Source organism: Centrocercus urophasianus, unplaced genomic scaffold (genome assembly GCF_019232065.1).
Source record: "Centrocercus urophasianus isolate 14NV4802_14NV808 unplaced genomic scaffold, USGS_Curo_1.0 seq_15, whole genome shotgun sequence".
NCBI classification, from domain to species: Eukaryota; Metazoa; Chordata; class Aves; order Galliformes; family Phasianidae; genus Centrocercus; species Centrocercus urophasianus.
The window spans coordinates 24,231,497-24,253,996 of record NW_024884697.1 but is presented as its reverse complement, the minus strand read 5'-3'; the positions used below and the strand labels follow the sequence as shown (position 1 = coordinate 24,253,996).

Genomic DNA, 22,500 nt, shown 5'->3' with positions numbered 1-22,500 from the left:
TATTTTTATTCTTCATTTTGCTAGGCTGCACTGGCAGAGAGTAGTTTACCATTGCTTAGTAACCCAGGATTGATAAATAACGCATCCAGTGGCTTACTTCAGGCAGTCCATGAAGATCTCAATGGTTCGCTGGATCACATTGACAGTAATGGAAACAGCAGCCCGGGCTGCTCTCCTCAGCCTCACATGTAAGTGCGGTTAGTGTTCTTCCAAGAAAAGAATGCCTTAGTCTAAGACCCAATAATATTTAAAAGTGCTTTGAAATGAGGGTAAGTGAAACATCTGGAACTGAATGTTTGAAACTAAACATTTATATTAAAGCATTTAAGTTGATACTTCTTCATTTGCTCTGTAGTAAGATGGGTTTTAAGCTTTTCTGTTTGTTTTTCAAACCTCTTCAACTTGCTTGCAAGCACTGTATGTGGTGGAAAGCTGGGCTCTGTTGTCGTTTTTGCAGCTTGGTTTATAAAGTACAGTCAGAATGCGCATGTCGACATCAGTTGTAATTTTTAAATGTGAGTCTCTAAACCATTTATGAACTGTAGTGGAGATATTGCCCATTTACATAAACCGTAAAATGCAAAGTTTAACTGTTGCCCACAGTTTACATAGAAGCCAGTAAAGTGTAACTTTTTGCCTGTCTTATAAATCAGTGTAATTACATATTCAAGTTTAATTACTGGTGCGTCTGTATTGGCAAGGTTTATATGTTATATTTTATGCAAGACTACGATTCCTATTAATATTTAGCAGCTAACTATATCATTAATTACTCTAAAATCTTTCCCCTACCATCTTTTTAATGGAGCTGAGAGAGTGGAAGTATTAAAAATTGATGTATTGTGGATTTCAGAAATGTGTCTGAAGCTTTAGAAATGCCTGGCCTTAATCAGTGGTGTCAAACGTGGCAGTTTCTTGTTTACTAAATAGTAAAACATGTATCTTGGAGGTATTGTTTCCCAGGTTATTTATATAATAATTAGCAGTGTGATATCTAAGTAGACTTAGGTTCAAGCTTCATGTAGGATGATTTTTAATGCGTGCATACAGTTATGGTCTGTTCTTAAAGTAGCTGATCTGATTTGCCTTTTTTCATTCCGTTTTCTCTCACCCATTTTTAATGTTGATTTTAATTTCTGGAATGGGATATTTAGAAGTAACAGTAATTGAGACCAAACTCTCCTTTTACTCGCTCTGTGATGCATGGAGAAACCATTTTGATCTGACCTTTTTTAAGGGAAGCGTATTGCTGAGCTTTTCTTCTTTTGTTTGGCATGTTAATATATCTGTGATCATATAGAAGTGTTTATTGTCAAGCATTTAATTGTTCTATTGCGCATTTATTCTATTGGCTTTTGAAAATAATACACTGTGAACATTAATGTATTTTATCAGGTTCCAAACCATTGCTTTTTCAAAATGGAAAAATTTGTCTTTTGGAAGTGTCTTTAGATGTATTAAATAATCCAAAAGAAGTAATAAAACTTGAAGTAGAAAGAACATGAATATATGCTCTTGAGAGTAACACTACTCTAAAACAAGTAAAGTGAGCAATCAGACAAAAGTTTTTATATCCCATGCTTTATGCTATCAACCATGCAGTGGGTAGCTTGAGGCCTTTTACTTTTAGCAGTTCTCCTGAGTATGCTAATGCTCTCTTCCTGTATAAAATGCCAAGACAATAAAACTTTAAAGAGCAAACAAGAGTTAGATCATGTGTGTTAAAAACAGCTATTTTACAGAGAAGAATGACACTTACTATTAAAGTTGTTTTGTAAGTGTTTGGCAGAGATGTTTACATATCATGTGTTCTGTCTGGCATTCCTCTGGATAAACTGAGATATCTATGCATATGATTATGTAGATATGGCTGCATTTATAGCTGTGTTTATAGCTAAAATACTGCATATTGTAGCAATTCTTGCCTATGAAAAAAGCAAATAACTTGAGTTACACCCCAACTCAAGCTTTTGCTTTCCTCTCTCATTTCTGTGATATGTCATTTGTCAAAACTGGCAATTTCAGGACTTGCTGTAATGACTCTTTCAAAAATTATGTCTACATGTTGCTTAGTTCTTGATAGATTGAAGGAAGAGAATGCAAATGTACCAAGGTACCACTGGAGAAGGAAGCTATCCTCCTTAGAATTCACTGTACTGAATACACTGATACCACATAAATATGTGGCAATGGAACTTACTTATCATGGTACCTTTATATTATTATTTTTGTAGGATGTATTTTTTTTAATAATAAAGATTGCACGTGCATGTGCAATAGACAGTATTTGCATGCTGCAAACATGACAACACTATCAAAGAAATTCATTTCTGTTGCTGTAATCCCATAGCTACTTGCTGTAGGTGGGGAAATTCTTCCAATCTTTGAATTTGTACCTGGTTCTTCGTCTGGTTTGCAAAAACAGCTTGGTGAGAGTAGTTACAGCAATCATCTTTCCATCTGTGGGTGGATGTCTTAATAAAGGTGAGTGAATCTGCTTTCTTAGAAGACAGTTCCTGATCATTGGCAGAGAAAGACAGTAGGAATACAAACTCAGCTAAATGTTTAACATCTGAATGATTGAGGGTAGTGAATCCCAGTCAGTGTATTTAGGGCAGTGATACTTGAAAAGCTTTCCAGTTTTTGCCTTGGGTAGTTATATATAATATGTTCCATTTCTTATACTACTTGAACAGTTAAAAATACTGAGCAGATCTAAGTTTTAGGTGATCATTGTAACTATGGCTTGGTAATTAGAATATCTTGTGAGTTAGTAATTACATACAGCATCTGAAATTTTCTGCTGCATGACTCGCAGTTTGCATTTCCAGTCTGATGAAAGTTTATAATTCCATGGTACAGTTTGCAGCATACCACTGGTCTCAGAGAATAGAATCTCAAATTCTAGATTTAATTTCTGTGTTGCATTAAAAATACAAGTTTTGTCTTTGATTGATCTTCAAATCTAATTCCTGACAGCTCAATGTTAGGTGGACATCAAGTATTCCTTTCTTCATTGAGGAAGTATGTTACTTACTGTGAACACAGACTGTTCAAAATTCCAGTTTTCTCTAATACTATCTGTCAGCAATCAATTTTGAACAGTTTTTGTTTAAATCAATACTTAATGCCATTTTTTGCTTCATTTTTGGAGCATGGATCAGGTTGGCAGAATACTAAAAGAGCATCTACAGTATCTCCAGTCCACACATTCATATTTTGGCAAGTGCATACAGGTGCAATTTCTTTTCACTACACTTCGCAAAAAAAAAAAAAAAAAATAAAATAAAATAAAATAAAATAAAATAAATAAATAAATAAATAAATAAAAAATGGGAACTGCAAAGGAAAAAAAAAGAAATTAGTCGTTAGAAAACTTGGAAAATTTTACACTGAGAAAATGCAGCCTCAAGGTAGAGAACAGTTATGTTATTGTCATATAATTATATCGCTCTGTTAAAACTCACCGTAGCTCATTCAGTAAGGTGTGGGAGGAGTTAGCAAAGGAGTTAAGGAAGAAAAATATCCTGCCGATGAGGTTCTGTGGTAGAGGCCTGTTTCCACGCTGTATAAGGGTGTAGACTGATGACAGTGCAACTGACCTCTTATTCTCAACTGAATTACAAAAATAATATCTTATTTTAACAGCAAATTCCAGAATTGTAGAGATGGTTGATTTTATTTTCTTAACGTACTTAAAAAGTACAGTGAAAAGCAAAGATAAGTCTTAGAAGAGTTACTTCTGACAATGGAAGTTCATATAAACTCACCTTGCATGAGACTCTATATTCATTTACTGAAATCTGTAGGACTGGAATTGTTTTGAAGCCAAATTTCCCATCGTCTTTAAAGCTGTTTTTAGAAAACATTGTGTCAGGTTGTGAGAAATGAGAATTATTGTCCAAATGAACATGAGTAAGAGTCAATCTGAGATGAATTAGAAAATGAACTTATCCAGTGTTGTGTTGGAGCACATCCAGAGGAGGACCACAGAAATGATCCAAGGGATGGAACACTTCTCCTACAAGTGCAAGATGACTGGGGCTGTTCAGCCTGGAGAAGAGAGGGCTGTGAGGTAGCCTGATAGTGGTCTTGCTGTGTATAAAAGGGAGCTACAGGAAAGAAGGGAACAGAGTCTTTAGCAGGATCTATGGCGGCTCAAGCTTACAAAGAGTAGATGTAGGTTGTATATAAGGAAAAAGCCTTTTACGGTGATGGTGGTGAGGCATTGGAGCAGGTTGTCCAGAGATGTGGTTGATGCCCTGTCCCTAGAGACTTTCAAGGCAAGGCTGGGTCAAGGCCCTGGGCAACCTGATTTACCTGTGCATGTTCCCATTCATTTCAGAGTTGGACTAGATGACTTTTAAAGGTCCCTTTTAACTCTAAGGATTCCGTGATTCTATGATCCCCAGTTCTGTGTATGAAGTGATGAGTTCCAGCCATCTGTGGTTTCAGTTACCTTTTTCTTTGTATTTTGTGGTCATTCCCAACTCTTCTCCTTTACCTTTCCCACTCATGCCCTTACTAGATCGTTTCTCTTTGCTGTTCTATCTGCATAATCATCAAACTTTCTTTTTTTTTCTTCAAACTTTTTTATCTTTAAATTTTATTCCCAGAGGCAAATATGATTATTCTGCTGTAAGATCATTCACTTTTGAGGTGCTTCAGTTTGAAAGCATTCCATTGTCAGGTCGTTCCCATATCTGATTATTCCAGTCCCCCACTGTTAAGCTTTCACACCACTTACAGTAGGTTACCTATCATTCCAGTTTTAATCCCTTTCATTCCCTTGTTTCTTTAACTTCATAATGTTCCAGTCCCCTGTCTTTCCTTTTCCTTTTTTTTTTTTTTTTTTTTGGTTTTCATCACATTATCCCATTTCATGATTTCTTTGCATTTACCTTGGAGGCTTGTTCTGTTCTAGGAGACTGCTATGATCCAACTCTCTTGTTCATTGTGCAAGACTTACACTTCTTACATAAGTCAAGAAAATAAACTCTCAAAACACATCAATTAAAAGGGGTATAATAAGCATTTTTAAGTGAGAAGCATGTTATTGAACCAATGAATGTAGTAGCAATTGCAGCATTTCCAGGTATCTATGTTCATCAAAAATATTTCACCTGACCACGTGGTATTTTAATACCTGCTTAATTTAATTTCAGACATTTTTATGCATAAATCTTAAGAAATAAAGGTGATAGACAAAAAGACTTTGACAGCGATTGATTTTTATTCTTATGTGGAAAGTGCAAAAGCTAAGAAGCATTGGATCTTAAAGGTTACAGCTTTTGTCTGAGCATCTTCCCATTGAAAGAGGCTCCATTGTGAGAATAATTTTGCCTTAGTGCTAGAAAGCAACCCAAAGTGACAGGCTAGAACAGCAAAACAGCACATTATTATCTTGTTTTATTACTGTTTTGTTGGCTTTTTGTTTTTGTTTGATATTTACTGATTTTATGGATCATACATACTGAACTCTTTACTTGTGACTGTGCCTCCCAGTAATTCATACAGAGCCAATCACGCGTAGGTGCTACTGGAAATATAAACAGTGGTGTTCAGATTCACAGTATATTTTGCTATTCCTATGGACATAGGTTTTCACTTGAATGTTTCCCTAAATATTTATTTTCTGCTTTTTTTTTAATTTTACATTACTTTTCAATCCCTTTTTGCTTTACATTTTGTTTCAGCTCATCAGTTTTCGTACATTTCAGTACCAATGTTCCAGTACTTTATCATTTCCTCCTTAGCTTCTTAAATGTTACATGTCTTACTTTGGATCAGTAGTCACTATTTCTTCTTTACATTATTCCAACCTCAATTGTTGCACTTTTACAGTTCATTCCCAATGCTCGTGACAAAAAGATCACTCCAGAGATACAGTGCCTTCAACTGAAAAGTGTCAGATCCCCATAGCATGTCTTGTAGAAGTTGGTAGGCTCCGGTGGGGTTTCACAGACTCTTTGGAAGCTGTCACTGCTGAAAACTTTGTGGCACTGCTGTCATGAATTCTTGGCATATGGATGGGCAACGTATTTATGCTTTTTACATAACGAATGTGCATAAGAAAAGGCAGCACCTTAAACACTGCTGCAGCTGTTAAAAATGTACAGTTGGCCATGAAGTTTCTCACTGATGTGGTTGTGTGACAATCTTGAATTTAGTTCATAAGAGATTCCTGCCTTTGTACAACGTAAAAGCTGAGATGGTAGTGCCATTTACATGCCATTTTACAAATATACTGTTTAGTTTTTAATTTTATCCATTTTCTATTGTTGCATTTGGATTTAGAATAACTAACATTATAAGCCAAAGTTTTCTTGGACTCTCTAGGTAATTTTTTCAGACGTGTCCAAACTGTCTTTGCATTTAAATGTCATGTAAACAGACAAATAGAAACATACAGTTGTATCCAGTTGGTAATGTTTATATCAGTTCAGCAGAGGTTTAAATACTGATCCATAAAGTCAAGCAAAGATTCACTGAAAAATCAAGAATGTTACACTGGATAATAGTTATTATTTGACTATTATTTAGTCTTTAGCATTTGTAGAAAACTGTTGACACAAATGTTAGGACTAAAAATTTATATACAGTTTTTTTGTTTGTTTTTTATAAGGAGTTTATGGAAAGTCTTCATCTCCGTGCGAAATCCTGTGTAGAACCAATTGAAGTAAGCAAATCTCAAAATGTTGTAAGGCCTGATTATACCTAGTGAAGTCCATATACAAAGGCAGACTTCACAATATTCTGGCAAACTGCAGTTGGCAAAATATGATTTTGGTATCCAACAGTAGGCTGTGATTTAAAAAGTGCTGGAAATACATTTATGTAGTGTGGACCCCTATGTAGCCTCTGTTAGGCTTATAGTTGTAGTATTCCTCAGGTTTTTTGACTGTGTTCTCTAACTTTAAAGTCTTTCTTAAATTAGGCTGAACAAATTCAGTGGTCTTCATCTTTCACCAAGACTAAGTTCATTTTTTTCACTGTACCCATTAATGGCAGTTTAATGACGTTGCAGAACCTCTCATTAACCTTTTTCAAAGACATCCATAAGCTTACAGTTGAGTTGGATAAGGAGAAGTGTATCTTTGATACAGTATTATGTTGTGAGAGTAGTACTCTTAGGATCTTTCGGCAAATAGATTTTTTTTTGTTCCCTCCCTGTTTCCCATCTTTTCTTCATTCCTTGCAAATTTGGCATTATCAGACATCACACAGAGATGAAAAATGTTCTCTGAGCTTTTTATCTTTTGTTCTAAGAACACAGGAAATAAGACTCATGTTGTATACAGCCATGTGTACACAATTTCTCTCGTACTTCATCTCAAATTTGAAAGCCATTGCAGAACTTCATTCCTTTGATGACTGTTAGCCATATTTGCATTTGCAGACTAAATATATTTGGATTTAGTTTAATCGATGCATGATCTAGCTCATGAAGTCATCTCACTCTTCCTGTTTATTGTTAAAATGTGTTAGAGCAAGCACGCTGTGAACTTCGAGTCTTTGTTTTGGTAGGCAATGCATTCTGACATGGTAGGCTGTCTATTTTCCTCATTCTACTAGTGGCTGTTCTGTAAAACTGGTTCTGTTTTCATGCACAGATAGTAACAGACTTGTTTAAGGTATTCCAGGCATAGTTATTTATAGTGAAACATTACAATATTTTCTTACATCATTATGGGAAAAAAAAACATACTGACTTTTTAGCTAGTAATAGAACTGTTTAATTTTGAAAAATATCTTCAGATGTAGTTTGAATAGAAGCTGTATGTTATACTGCTGTTATGCCACTGTCCTTGTTTGGAATTGCATCTAGCTTTGTTTTGAGAAGTGTTTGACACAGTGCCAGTTGGCGTTAGACTGACCTTATGGTTTCACATGCTTATAGTGAAACCATGACTGGTAACTGTGAAATTATCTTGAGATGAGACTGTGTGGGCTTATTTATTTATGTAATAATGAAAGAAATGGTTATGCTTTTGTACCCATCTGGTATTTCTGGAATTGCAATCAAAAATGTATATAATTTTATTTTGTAGATATCTACAGATGTAGCGATGAACAAGATATTGCACTGTATATGGGTTCATTAAGTGGAGAATGTTCCAGCAGATTCCACTGTGAAGCAGAAGTCTGCATTAAGTGCAGGCCAAAGTATGATGCTAAGAGGCAGGATATCTCAAATATCTCCTAGTTAGCTCAGTCTACAGCCATAATATATTTGTTTCTTCTTGCTGAGAACATGTGGATATAAGATATTCTTCAAGTGTGTTTCTCTTCACATCCAAACATTAAATTCGTAATTGCGTAAAAATGGGATGCATGATGCAAAAGCAGTCATGAGTGTAAGTATGAGATGGTGATGATGGTAAAGGCAGTCATTCATAAGTAAAGTCTCTAGTATCTAATGAACAAATGAATATGTACTGATAAAGGTATGCACTTGTGAAAGCATGTTAAGAGAAATGTTGTATGTAAACATAATCTTTAACCAGTTCTAATGGTAAGACCTCAAGGGAAGAACACTGTGGACAACAAACTTCCCAAATGGTATGGCAGATATATAAATAGATAGATAGATAGATATTAAATATATATTAAAAAAAAAAAAGAGAGAGAGAGAGAGAAACAAGAGCGATCAAAGAAAACTCATGAAAACTCATGGCTAACAGTCAGGGTAACCAGTCTGTGTATCGTGATCCACATATGACTCAAAGAATATAGGTAGGCTTCCAGGTTAGAACCATGTCAAATGCCTCACAAAAGAGCTATAGTGGCAAATGAGGCGTCAGGCTCTTGATTTCTTGGACACATCACCTAATTGTATGCTGAGCCTAGCTTTTTTCTTCAAGAGGTAATGAGATCAGTGGGAACCTCTACCATCTTCTAGCTGTAAAATGTCCTCTCCACTTGTTGACTGTGCTAATATAGTAAAGAGATTGATTTTTGCTGAACACTAAGGAGGGACCAAAACTATTAGCTTTGATACCTGAGAAGAGGAAAACTGAGTGGGGAAATAAGTCTTCAAAAAGCTTTTGCAAAGAAGATTGGAATAGCCTTGTCTGCTGGGACTGGGAGGAAAAATAACTGATTAACATTTCTATAAGAGAGAGGTAGACTAGCCACCAGTGAAGAAAAAAAAAAAAAAAAAAAAAAAAAAAAAAAACCACCTCTTTGACTACAAGATTAATAAGTGCTGATAGGTATAACCAGTACAGAGAGACTAGGGAACCACTGATAATGTAGGCTTCGAGGACTAAATCAGAGAAGCATCTCTCAGAAGTGGTGTAGGTATAAATCATCCTATTTTAGGGTAGGCAGAAGGGAAGAAGAGACTATTACCTCTTGAGATCCCTTCCAACTCTGTTTCCTTTTTTTATTCTTATGATAAATCTGAAAAAAATGAAGTTTTTTTTCATGTATGCCATTTCTTATGAGAGACTGTCTGAAATTGTCCGAGTACATTTACTTTGTAATGTGGAACAGCTGTCAGAGCTAAGTATATTTAAGCATTCTTACTTTCAAGATTGAATGAACCTTGACCTTAAAGTAAAATATATAGTGAGCATAGGATTTAAGCAACATCAGAAATGTCAGATAGGACAATGCAGACAGTCCTACGCAGTTGAATTTGACCCATTTGCCCCTGCTGAGTGTGATGTGTAGGTCCGTTTGTGAAATGCTGCCATTGGTTATTTGGTAGAAGACAAACTGAAGAGCTGGCCATTCTCCAGACTTGTCCTAGAAGGCAGTTCAAGCCCTAGCTCTTAAGCACTGAAAAAAATAAACGCTGCTCAAGAAACTTATCATATGAAAAGGAATCATTTTGTTTATATCCTACTGAAAGTTTTGAAACAGTACTCATCAAGCATACTGCTGAAACATCATTTTCAATGAATACAAAATGAATGTTACAGGCCTAGATGTAAGTGTAATACTATTTAATCCCTTGCTGCTGCATCACAATAAAATTTTCAGGTGGCACTGTGGAGAAAGGTTGGTGATTGGCTTATCAAAACTCATAAAAGTGTGATGGAAATGTTAGTAAAAAGGGTATTACATTCAGCTTTGTTGTCGCATACAATAAGCTCAATGCTTTTCAATATTTGTTAATGTATTAATATAGTGTTAATGTATTTTACATATAAAGAAATAGAAAAAAAAGTTTATGTAGCCTGTACATATATTTTGATATATAAAAACACTTATAGTGCAGTCCAAATTGTCAGATTTTCCTGGATCACTGAATAACTTTCCAGATGTTGCACAGACATTTTCTTGCTCTGTTCACTGTGTAACATTTAGATATCTAGTTGTTGCTACTAAGTTTCTGTGGAAAGAATGCAACTTTTAAAATTTCACAGCAATTAGATATTGCAGAGGGTTTCACATCAGTAGCCTCTTCTTACGTTTCATTCTTTTCAGACTTGCTTCTTCTGGATGGTTATTCAGCAACCCAAGAAATATTTAGGCATTCAAATCTGTAGTACTTAGTCGTTTTGCTTTCAAAAAACTGTGCTCTTTCCTCTGAATCATCTTCTTTGTTGAGCATGTTGACTTTTGAAGTTTGAGCAACACGTAGTTGAGTGTTTGAAAGAATTTTTAGAGGCCTGTATCCTAAGCTAATTTCTTGTCACGTTTCTACTTTTTGTGGTTCTTGAAAGAGAAAACAACCTTTCTTTAGGAACATAAGGGAGCAAGCCAATGTCAAGCCTGAAAATTTTAGTAACAATCACCAGAATCAGAAAATATACATAAAGATCATTTCTGTCATCAGAACTTGATTCCTAGAAATCCTGATCTTGTAACAGCTAATAGCACATGAATTTTGCGTCTTATTTGAAATATAAAGAAAATATATTGTTAACATATCAGTTTTCCAGTAAGATTCTTTCTTCACAGTTCAAAGATTTCATGTCATTACATTAGCAGTTAGTATTATTAACATTCATAGCTGATAATATATCAACGCAGATAGGATATGCTTATTTATTACTGTGGCATTTTCTTGCCAAGTTAAAAAATAAAATAAAAAGTCCATGAAGACGTATTCAATTTGTTATCAGTTTCATAATCTAATAAATCTATTTCCATTAACTGCTTTTAATCAAAGATTATTATTAGATTTTTATTTTTATCCCTTCAGAGGAAATTAAATTGTCATGTGAGCATCAACAAATCAACAAATCGCAGTTCTGTATTCTCCACAAATTTGTCAGCACAAAGGTCCTTTTTTTTTAAATTTCCAGCACTTTTTTTTCAAATTGGACTCATTATTATAAGACTGAGTTTCTTCAAATACTTGTTTTGCATCTTTTTCATTTCCTTCTCGTTTGCCAATATCTATGTGTGAATTTTGCTTAGAGCAGAAACTGCAAGTTTTAGTTATGTCTAATTTCAGTGAAGTAGTCTGCATTCTGATGTGCTTGGTCAGGGCTAAACTAGCAGGGAGAAACACTCAATAGCACTATCTCCAATCATTTTAGGAACGAATTTATTTGTAAGCGGCACAAAATGGTCTCTGAGTTACTAAGAGACTCTGGTACAGAAAAGAAAAAGGAGAGGTTTGTTCATAATCTTTGTGAATTAATGGCTGGCTTGCTTCTGTGGTATAAGGGTCAATATTTGTTAAAACATTTTCCTATAGGGTAATGGCAGGTGGCATGTCAGAATTCTGAAATGCTTGTATATTTTAATCCTATTAAATAGTATTGTCTGAATGAGAAGTTTCAAAACTTCTCTTTAGTGATAGCCCCTTGCATTTTTAACATGAGGAGAAATTAGTATTGGGATAACTGTACTGATAAAATTATGATAAAAGATGCCATATTAAATTGAGTGAGCTTAATTATGAATAAGGGTGAAGTGTTAGTATTTGCTTTTTTCCCCATGTTTCACCTATCTCTATACTTCTAGCATATCAGTGTTATGTATATTTCCAAGCTACTGATCTTTTGTGTTGACTTTAGTGGCAGCTAAATTAAATCAATTCAGAGCACTCCTACCATCTTTAATGTTCCTTTCTGGAAATGTGTATACAGTGCCATAGGTCACCTTTGTTGTTCCTCCTGGATTCTGCTGTTATTGTTTTTGAGATAAGTGAATAATAGCTACAAGGTGGTCAATTGCATATACTAGTCAAAGTAATGCCCCAGCACAATTTATTCTCCTGGTTAGTCTAACATACTGATTTGGGGCTTCTTAAGCAGAGGTGTCACTGAAGAATTCATAAAAAATTATATTTCTTATATTTCTTGAGCAGTTAAGTAAGTACCTAAGGGGAGGTATTTTTCTCTTGGTTTTCTCAGCATTAAATTGATCTGGCATAGGTTGTCAACTTTCTTAGTTTTTCATTATCAAAGTTAACTTTTAGATATTACTAATGTATATTATTACCTCTGTTTATATATTCTTTGGGGGATATTAATAATTATATTGAAAATGTAAATCAAATGTGGGATTTTACAGGATTCTCAATTAGCCTACATCCCAACTGAGAAATAATCTTTTTACCTTCCTTTGTCCAACTGGTTGTATTCTTGACAAAACTGTACTATTAATAAGGGTTAGATGTTTGAGGTTTCTTACAGAAGTTTACAAGTTAACATACCTCAATCAAGTCTCCTTGTTTACTGTTGTATTACACACAGAATCCTCAAAGGGCAAGTAAAATTAGTGGCCTTATATACAGTTGTTATTCCACATCATTTGTCTGGATGAAAAATATGTGGTTCAGTATGTGTATTTCCTTTGGTTACTCCATCTTCTCCTCAAGCATTCTGTCAAATGTATTGCATATTTCACTTACAGCAGCTGTGAGTGGATTTCACAAGTGAAATCTTACTCCTAATCAAGTCAAGGGGAATTTTGCTGTTGCTGTAAATCACAGAATCATGGAATGGCCTGGGTTGGAAGGGACCTCAAGGATCATGGATGTCCAACCTCCCTGCTACTGGCAGGGCCACCAACCTTCCTATTTAATACTAGACCAGGCTGCCCAGGGCCCCACCCAACCTGGCCTTGAACACCACCAAGGATGGGGCAAATGAGATCATACAATCATAGAATGATTTGGGTTGGAAGGGATCTTTAATATCATCTAGTTCCAAGCAGTAGACAGGAACATCTCCCACTAGACGAGATTGCTCAAAGCCACATCCAGCCTGGACCTGAACACTTCAAGGGTGGGAGCATCCAGTTGTCCTTCAGAGATCTGGATTTAATTCCAAGAAATCATTAATCTTCATATCTTTGGCTTTCCCTTATTTCTTTTTCTGCCTTCGGTCACTCCTAATGTCAATCTGATACTTCTTGTGATCATTTAAAGCTGCAATTTAAGTTCACTAAAATCTTTTTCTCCAAATAAGCAATTCTCTGAGATCTGAAATTTTTATATAAATTTTCAAATGTATTGCAGAATATTAGCAAAATTGCTGGTGTTGAAATCTGACATCTTTTTTTCTGTAACATAGGAGCAAGAAAATATTTCCTTGGTTGTGGCAGGACTAATTTGGAATGTCCTGTTAGCCAGTAAGTTCCTAAGTGATTTTTCAAAAGGTTGTGTTGTAGTTTTTTTCCTCTTGATGGAAATGTTCTCTGCTATAATATTCTCTGCTATTTATATTCCAGTAAAATCCAAAAGGTTCAGGTAAAATAGCCTTTTCTTTGGAGATTTTTGGTATTAAACTGTCTTCTTAATCCATTTTTACCTCTTTTTCAGACACTCTTTATTACTTATGGCTTATTCTTCTCTTTAGAATAGCATGATGTAGTCACTTTGATCAGATTTGCAGATAACAGTGTGTATCATCCTGCTGTCCTTCCCTCTGGTATCTGAGTACTTAGAGGAACTTTGCTGTGCTCATGCTAAATCTCCACTTCTAATTGGTAATTGTTCTTGCCTTTTACTCTGTTCTTCAACTTGCCACACCTAGGAAGTATATGATGGTCTCTGATTTCTCCAGGGATATAACAATATACTGAGACCTGTCCTGTTAACAGCTTTAATGATCCTCTGGAGGATGGACCACCCTCTAATCAGTTTTTCAGATGACAAAACTGGGAGAACAGTGGATTTGTGTAAGGGTAGAATAGCAGTTGAGGGACTTGGATGAAGGACCAGATCAAAAGGAACTTTACAAAATGCAAGCCCTGCACTGGGGAGGGAAGATTCACTAGTGATAAATACTACTATGGTGTGTCTGGGGAGCAAATCCTGGAGATGTTGACAGAGAGCAAACTGAGCATGAACCAGCAGAGTGCCCTCTCAACTAACATCAGCAGCCTCCCAGGCTGTATTATGAGCAGCAGAGAGCCAGGAGACTGTGGGAAATAATTATCACCTCTTGTTCAGCATTCATTAGACCGCATCTGGAATACTGTGCTTGGTTTTGTCACCTAATGCAAACAGAAGATATTAATAAACTGGAGTTTGCCACCATGCCACAATGCCACCATGATGGCGAGCAGCAGAAGCACTTGCCCTATGAAGGGATGCTGAGGGAGCTGACCTGCACCAGCCTGGAGAAGAGGACCTACCCATGAGTGTCTATGGAAAGGCTATCAAGAAGATAGGGCCAGGCACATTTCTGTAGAGTGTGGTGGTAGACTGAGAGACAATGAGCATAACTTAAAATGAGATACAGAGAGTGGATATGGAAAGAACTTTTCCCCACAAGACCAGTCAGTCAGTGAGTGGGACAGTTGCCAGAGACTTTGTATAGTATCCACTCTTGGGTCTTTTCAAGAGCCAAATGCATAAAACCCTGAACAGCCAGGTCTGACTGTATAGCTGTACCTTCTTTGGCAAGATGTTAATCTTAAGATCTCCTTTAGGCCTCTGATGGCCTGAATTATTCTGTGATTCTTTTTGGATTTTATGTTACAGATATTAGTAGTGTTCGGGAGCTCAGCAAAGGGGTGGATGTTACAAATGCTAGCAACAGCAAAGTTTACATCTTTTTAGTATCAGTGTCATAAAAGAAAAGTTGAGAGCACAGTAGAAGTTTTGTGCTGTTGTTAATGATGGGGCTTGTAATTTTTTTAAAATTATTTTTATTTTTCCTCCAGAGGTACTCATCTGACTTTTATCTTCAGTAATTAAAGGGAAAGCGTGAAGACACCTGGATTCATTTACAGCATCTGATAAAATTTCACCAAGGCCTAATATCAGTAGGAAAGCAAGTCTTTAGTCATGCAAGCCTTCAAGGCAATAATAAATTTATCCAAACTAATTCTTACTTGTTCTTATACTTTGACATACCAGAGATACCTCATGACCATAGATCATTAATTCTCTTAATGCTGTCTCTTCAGTGATGAGCTAAAGAAGGCAGACTTTAGAAGCCTAATTAGTTATTCCAGCACACTTCCCTCTGCTGTCAAGAGTCCACAGGAGTGCCTGCCGTGCTGCCAGCTGTGGCTGTTGCCTCTCCTTTCCGTCTTAATACCAAGTCAGTTCAACTCTCAACTACATCACTGTAGACTTGAATTTCTTAGTGATTAACAAGTTGTTAGATATGAAAAAAGTATATTTCGAAAGTGGTTTTTGTGCTTCATTATCTTATTTGAGTGAAGAGAAGATTACTGCATCCAATTTTTTCTCAAATTGGCTATCGGAGGACCTGGGGCAAAAGGGCAGTTTAGAAAAGGACATCCAGAAACACCTCCTCTGAGAAACAGTGCTTCTCTAAGCATGACGTTTCCAGTCTTCTGGAAATACACTGTACCTTCCAGAATGTTGTATCTTCAGTCTCTTTTTAGTGAAGTAAGGTTGTGCACCCACAGCTGTTAGACAAGTAGACGTGCTAATAGGACCTTCCTCACCTTTTTACTTGAAACTACTGATTAGCCTATAAGCATTATTTTATGTAGAAATAATAATGCTTCTTCAGCATTTCAATCTATGTGATACATACAGAGAGAAAGTGATTCCTGATGTTTAAGAAAAAACAATAATGGTTTCTGTGACAGTTGTTACATTGCTGAACTTGTATTTAATTAGTCATCTAATATGCTTTCTTCCCTTTTTCAATATTTGAATTAGTATCTCCCAAAATGGCTGTACGTAGTAATGACAATAAACAGTTCACTTCTTAAGAAAAATTATAAGCTTTTTATAATAACATGAAATTGAAAAGAGACAAATTTATTGAATAGAAGTAGATGCATTGAAAATTCTGTAGGATTTAAGGATTTGTCACCATTTGCCTGTAAAGGCATAAAAATTAAAAATTCCAGATTGGATAAATTGGGTTGAAAGGGAGGGCTTTACTTTTTAAACTGTTATAGGGATATCTTGCAGACTTGGAGTGAGGACTGGCTAGCTGAGATTTTTCTGAGGAAATAATATTCCAGGTCTTCTAGGAAAAACAGTTACTGCATTTATAATAGAGTGACTGTTATTTCACTAAATAATATTTGGTGAAAAAAATGTTTAAGGCATTTTCTAAAGAAAGCTTTAAAATGTTTAGATCTGAAAGAAAAGTTTAAACTGTATTTTTCGATAGATTTAACAGTATATTAATACAGATGCCTTTGGAAAAGCAAAATGTTTCAGATAAAAATAAAGATTTAAGGTATTCATCATGTACCCAACCAAAGAAATGTAAAGAAAGACGTAGCCACTATATTCTTCATGCCTCAGTAGTTTACATGGACTCATGAAATTTCACATTTGTACAGTTTGAGGAATTTTGTAGCAGCCAATCCTTGAATTTCTTCTACCAAAGTATATACAGAGCATTTTGTGTAGCGGAATCAAGATTGCATTTTGTAGCTCAGGATGCCTACAGCGTGAAAGGACTGAGGCTAGCGTGAGTAGTAAATAAAAATTGCAAGTGTTTACCATAAAAAGTTACACTGAAAATTTAGAGTTCTATAAAAGATTTTGTGTAAATCAAACACAAGATGTACTGTGTTGTTCTTTCGTATACTGAAGCACAGTCAATATTGTGGAAGTAAATATACTGGAGAAATACTACAGCTTGACTATTTTGTGCCTAGCCAATTGGTTTTAAAGATGTAATTTTTATGACCCAAAGTCTATGTACAGAATTGTGGGAAAAATGGGTCAAATAATACATCATTTAATTTCGGAGTGGCTTATAACATTTGAGAACTACATAATCTTACGTTTTTTAGAACTTTAAATATCTTAATAAATAGAAAGCAGACAAAATCCTACAGGAACTCGGTATATGTTGTCATACCACATATGCTCTGCCTCATCTCTTAAATTGAAAAAAAAAAAAAAAAGCTAGCTGAGCTCTAGAAATTTTATCATCTATAGACACTTAAATACTTCTATGTGAAGTTACTAAGAAAACTAGTGAGTTAATAGCATTGAAATCGTAGTCTTAAAAAATAAGCATGGGAAGCATGGGAAGGACTTTTTGTGCTGTAGGATACCAAAGTAAGAAACTTCTTTGTGTTACTGGGCATTTAAGTCACCGCACCAATACAAAATACTTTCAGTTGCAACATGACAAAAAAATTACCCTTTTGTGATTTTAAAGTGACTATTCCAACCTCTCTGTGGAATTGAAATACCTTCAAAACTCAGATGGCTTGCTACAGATGATATGCTTGTCTTCCAGGCTCACACTGGACACCTTGACTTCAGCAACTTTTCTCTCAACATTTACCACCACTTCCATAGGAAGCCAAGGGCAACATCTTTTCAATGCCTGTCATTACATTGACTTAAGTGTCTGAGAGAATGAGCCTCTCTCAATCATCACCTCACACAGCACTTTCCTTTTAATGATTTTGGCAGACTATTAAAGATGTTGGGTGAATATGGGTAGCAAGGTTCCGAAGACTTGTGGATTTTTTTCCACTGGGATGGGGCTGTAGCACTCACTTCCCTGGCAGCTTTCAGAATTAAAAAATAAGCACTTTGTATATACTTTCTTTTTTTCTTTTATACGTTTGCAAATGAGCAATAAAATAATTATTTTTCTTCAGCCCACAGAATGGGATGGAAGAAATAGAACGAAACTAAAATTGTTAAATCTCTGTTTTGTTTGAAGGGAAGTGCTCAGATTCTCTGTGGTAAGTCAGGACTGATTGTTATAGAAGGCGTTCTTTGACTTCATGTTTTTCTCAAAGGGAAAGTTGTATTTTATATTTAAAGCCTGAAATAAACATGTGGATTGCTACTGAAGTAGTATAAACCTTGTTTATTGTAATTATTTATATTTTGTTGCCTTCTGTTCTCACTGCTGTTTTGCTGGGTTCGGTATCCTCTTGCATTCAAACTGATGTGATGTGAAACCTCTGTAGAAAACATGCTATCCATAATTGAGAATATTGTATCAAGTATCCTTTCTCCTTGTTGACACCAGTTCAGCTCAGTTTAATTAAGTAGTCATGTACTGGGTTATAGGATCTGGTTGTTTTCTTGTCAGCAACAGCACAGGTTCTAATGTTTAAAAGTTGAATGCAACACTTGTTTTGTTGCCACTGCCTAGATTTTAGCAGGATTTTTGTAGCTGTTACATTGTACAAATTTTTCCCAAGGTGGGATCGAGCTCATCTTGTGCAAAACTCGAAAGACAGCTCATGCAAAGTTCTTGTAGGCTTTAGGAGTTTGGTTTTGTCTCTAAATATTTGGAAGTTATTTTATACAGTCCTTCCTAGTAGATATCTATCTGTCAGCTCCCTGTCTTTTTATCTTTCTTTTTACTTTGAAGCCATGAAGTTCTTCTCTGGCAGTCTACAGACAATCTTGACAAGGCCTCTATAATTGTCCAGCAACTGTTACCTGTCTCTTTGACACCTGGCAGTTGTTCCAGTTAAATGCTATAAATGATAGTGTCCTTAAGGATAGAATATATTTCTGAGAACGTGAGAACTGAAAGTTATAGTTTGCCAGTTTCCAGAGGGGATAGCAGAAATCTCCTTGTAAAAGCTGTAATGCATGCTGAAAACCTTTATGACATGTGGAAGAGAGAATGTTTGAGGCAGCCACAGAGACAGAAGAACACCATGTTCTTTGAATTATGAGTGGGGGACATGTTTTCAGAGGCTCTACAACTTATCGGAACACTTTTTATACTAGAAAAATCTCTTGTGTTCAGTTTTGAAAGCATGGTGCCCATATAAAAATTTTCTTCCAAAAAAACAAATTCACCAATTTTTAAGGAGGTGACCGTGGAAATGACTCTGCTCATTTACATGTTTATCTAAAAGGTTTTTGAAAAAAAATTGGAATCATCACAGTTCATTTTTGTTACTGCTATGGACCCCTTGTTTGTTGCATAGTCTTGAGACTGAACTCAGGTGAAGGTATAATTGCCAGCACTTGTTTAATAAAATGTAGCTATTTTGATCAGAACATTTCAACATGACAGAGTGATAATGCTAAGAGATGACCTCATCATCCTTTTATCCTACCAGAGATTTCACAGGGGCTGAATTCAGTTGTTGAGTGTATCTAACCTGTTCATATAGGCCCCCGAGAATGGAGACTTCAGAGCTCCCCAAACAACCAGTGCTTTCTCTCTCTGTACTAATTTTTAACTCCAGTATCTGACCTGCTCTTGCTACAACCTAAGACATCTCTTTTTCAGTGTTTCTTCATATAATGATATTTTTTAAACTGCTACCTGGATTTCCTCCAGTTACCCCATACTTGAAATCTCATCATTTTTACTGCTGTGCTTGCAGTACCTTCCATTTTGTTGAGATCTGGGAAGTTAATAACCACGGTCTCCATTCTGTATGTCATTAATGAAAATACTGACTAGCTATGGACCCAAGACTGGACCATATATAGGAACTATTCTACTCTAAGTTAAAGCAAAAATTCCAATTATGTAGTAGTTTTGATCAGAAGTCAGAAATCTGTAACCTGTGACCTGTTGTTAGGCTTTATTTGAATTTGTCTAGTTATTAATGAAAAGACATTGCATATGTAAATATTTCTTCAGAATTTGTTTAAATACTCAGCACTTCACATGGGAATTAGTCCTTAGTACACTGCTTTCATTGCATAACAAAGTGGTAGAGTAGAATTTTGAATATAAAAATGTTTTTATATATAGGTATCTATGTAAAAACTTATACTAGTATTTTCATAATAGTTGCATAATAAAATGTAGCCATCACAATGTTTTGATCATTATGTATGATAAACATCTTGGAACATATCATACTTTTTTTAATCTTTTGAGATGTGAATATACTGAGAAATTTATAAGATGGATGTTCAAATAGTGTTCATGGTAAAGAAAACCAACCAAGCATCTGGGCTTTGGTTTTCATAGGTATTTGGTAGGTTCCTTTTTCCTCAGAACACATTACATTAGAAATGTAAGTTCCTTTACGTCTCTGACCAACATACTTCAACCTGGCCCCACCTTTGATTTCAAAAAACAAATTCTGGAGTCGAGCTTCAAGAGTTTAAAAACAGTATTTCCTAGTGCGTATGCTTCCAGATGAAGTATGATAGTGCCTTTCAGCAAGTTGTGCTCCTAAGGTGCTGGCAGTGATTTTATTATTATTATTATTATTATTATTATTTTATGGATGACTGAAGTGCTTGATTTTTGTCTTGATTTATGGTTGAGCTTGATCAGAGTATAGTTAAATAAATGAAAATTTTTGTGTCGCAATTCATCTTCTTAGCTATTAATTCTTCCATAGATTCATTATCAAAATAATCTTTGAACTGTCCATACAAAAAAAAAAGATCCTTATTGCTCAAAAATTACAGCACAGAAGAAGCCAGTATCTTAATCTATGATGTACTTTTAATGGACACTTTTGTTATCCTGCCTATTTGTACTGTGGCTGCACTTCAACCACAGAAATGTAACAAAGAAAGTGTGGACAGTACTCTAAAGCAACTGAACTAATTTGGTAAGAAAAAGGTCAGAATTTTTAAACATGGGAAGCATAGCAAAGAAGGAATCTGCTGCATACCCTGGTGCTCAACATTCAGCAAAGAGGGAGCAGCACAGGAGACAGAATGTTGTAATCTGGAGGATCTGGAAGTGATGAGTATGGTACTATATCACGATTAAAAACAGTGGGGGCTTCCAACAACAAAAAAATAAAAAATAAAAATTGAACCACAGAATCCCCAAATATCCAGAGTTGAAACAGACAGGTTAGATGGGGCTTTGAGCAACTTGGTTTAGAGGAAGGTCTCCCTGCCTGTAGCAGGAGGATTGGAATTAGATGATCTAGAAGGTCTCTTCCAAACCAAACCATTCAGTGATCCTTGAGTCCAGCTCCTGCCTCCACACAGGACCACCCAAAATTTAAACCCTGTGTCTGAGAGCATTGTCTGCATTGTCTGTGAACTCAAGTATCTCAGTGCTGTGACCACTGTCCTGAGCATCCTGATCCAGTGTCCAACCACCCTCTGGTGAAGAACCTTTCCCTAACCCTCCCCTGGCACAGCTCCATGCCGTTCACTCAGGCCCTGTCGCTGTCGCACAGAGCAGAGCTCAGCACTGCCCTCCATTCCCTGTGAGGAGCTCCAGCTGCCAGGAGGCCTCCCTTCAGCTTCTCTGCTCTGCGCTGAGCAAACCAAGGGACTTCAGCTGCTCCCCATGTGTCTTGCCGTCTCGACCTTTCACTACCTTCCTAGTGCTCCTTTGGATGCTCTCTAATAGCTGTATCTCCTTGTATTGTGCACCCAAACAGCACCCAGTGCAGGAGGCGAGGCCACACAGTAGAGAGAGCAGGGGACAGCCCCTCCCCTTGCCTGCTGGCGGTGCTGAGGTGCTGAGCCTGGTGCACCACACGGTGCAGTTGTCCCTTTGGGCTGCCAGGGCGCATTGCTGGCTCTTATTCAATTTACTGTCGACTAGAACCCTCAGATCCCTTTCCATGAAGCTGCTTTCCAGCTACTCATTCCCCCAATGTGTTCATGTATCCAGGTGCAGAATCCAGCACTTGCTCTTGTTAAACTTCATTGTTTAGCAGGTTGCCCAGCCCTCCAGTTTGTCAAGATCTCTGTGCAAGGCCTCTCTACCTTTGAGGAAGTGAACAGCTCCTTCCAATTTGGTGTTGTCTGCAAACTCACAGAGTATATCTTCAAGTCCTGTGTCCATGTTGTTGATAAAAACACTAAAGAGAACCAGCTCTAAAATGGAACCTTATTGAACCCTACTAGTGACTGGCCTCCAGCCTGATATAACTCCATGTATTAGAAATATTTGAGCCAGACTCATCAATCAATTGTTCACTCATCACGTTACCTTTTTTGTCTACCTGTATACTGGAGTTCAAAAGCTCCCTTAACAATGTTTGGGAAAAAAACAACAACAAGAAAAGCAAAAGCAGCCATATTCAAAGTCACTCAAACTTCAAGGCACACAATTACTTGTAATGCCGTAAAAAAGGAATGAGTGGGTCGTTTCCTTGTTTCAGAGAATATCATTCAAATGTTTTTCAGTGATAAAAATTATTTTAAAATGTGCCCATTTTCCCTTACGTCCTATTTCCCAAAGGGGTAAAAACAAAACCACAAGT

The 22,500-nt window shown here is 36.2% G+C and overlaps 1 protein-coding gene across 2 annotated transcripts in view; it reads left to right on the top strand.

Annotated features, from left to right (window-relative positions):
* Positions 1-22,500, top strand: part of FOXP2 (forkhead box P2) — a 121,542-nt gene that overhangs the window by 94,133 nt on the left and 4,909 nt on the right. For both annotated transcript variants that reach the window (XM_042815613.1, XM_042815612.1), the window contains one exon: positions 25-188. In XM_042815613.1, coding sequence (XP_042671547.1) covers positions 25-188 — 164 coding nt within the window. The remainder of the gene's footprint in view (positions 1-24; positions 189-22,500) is intronic.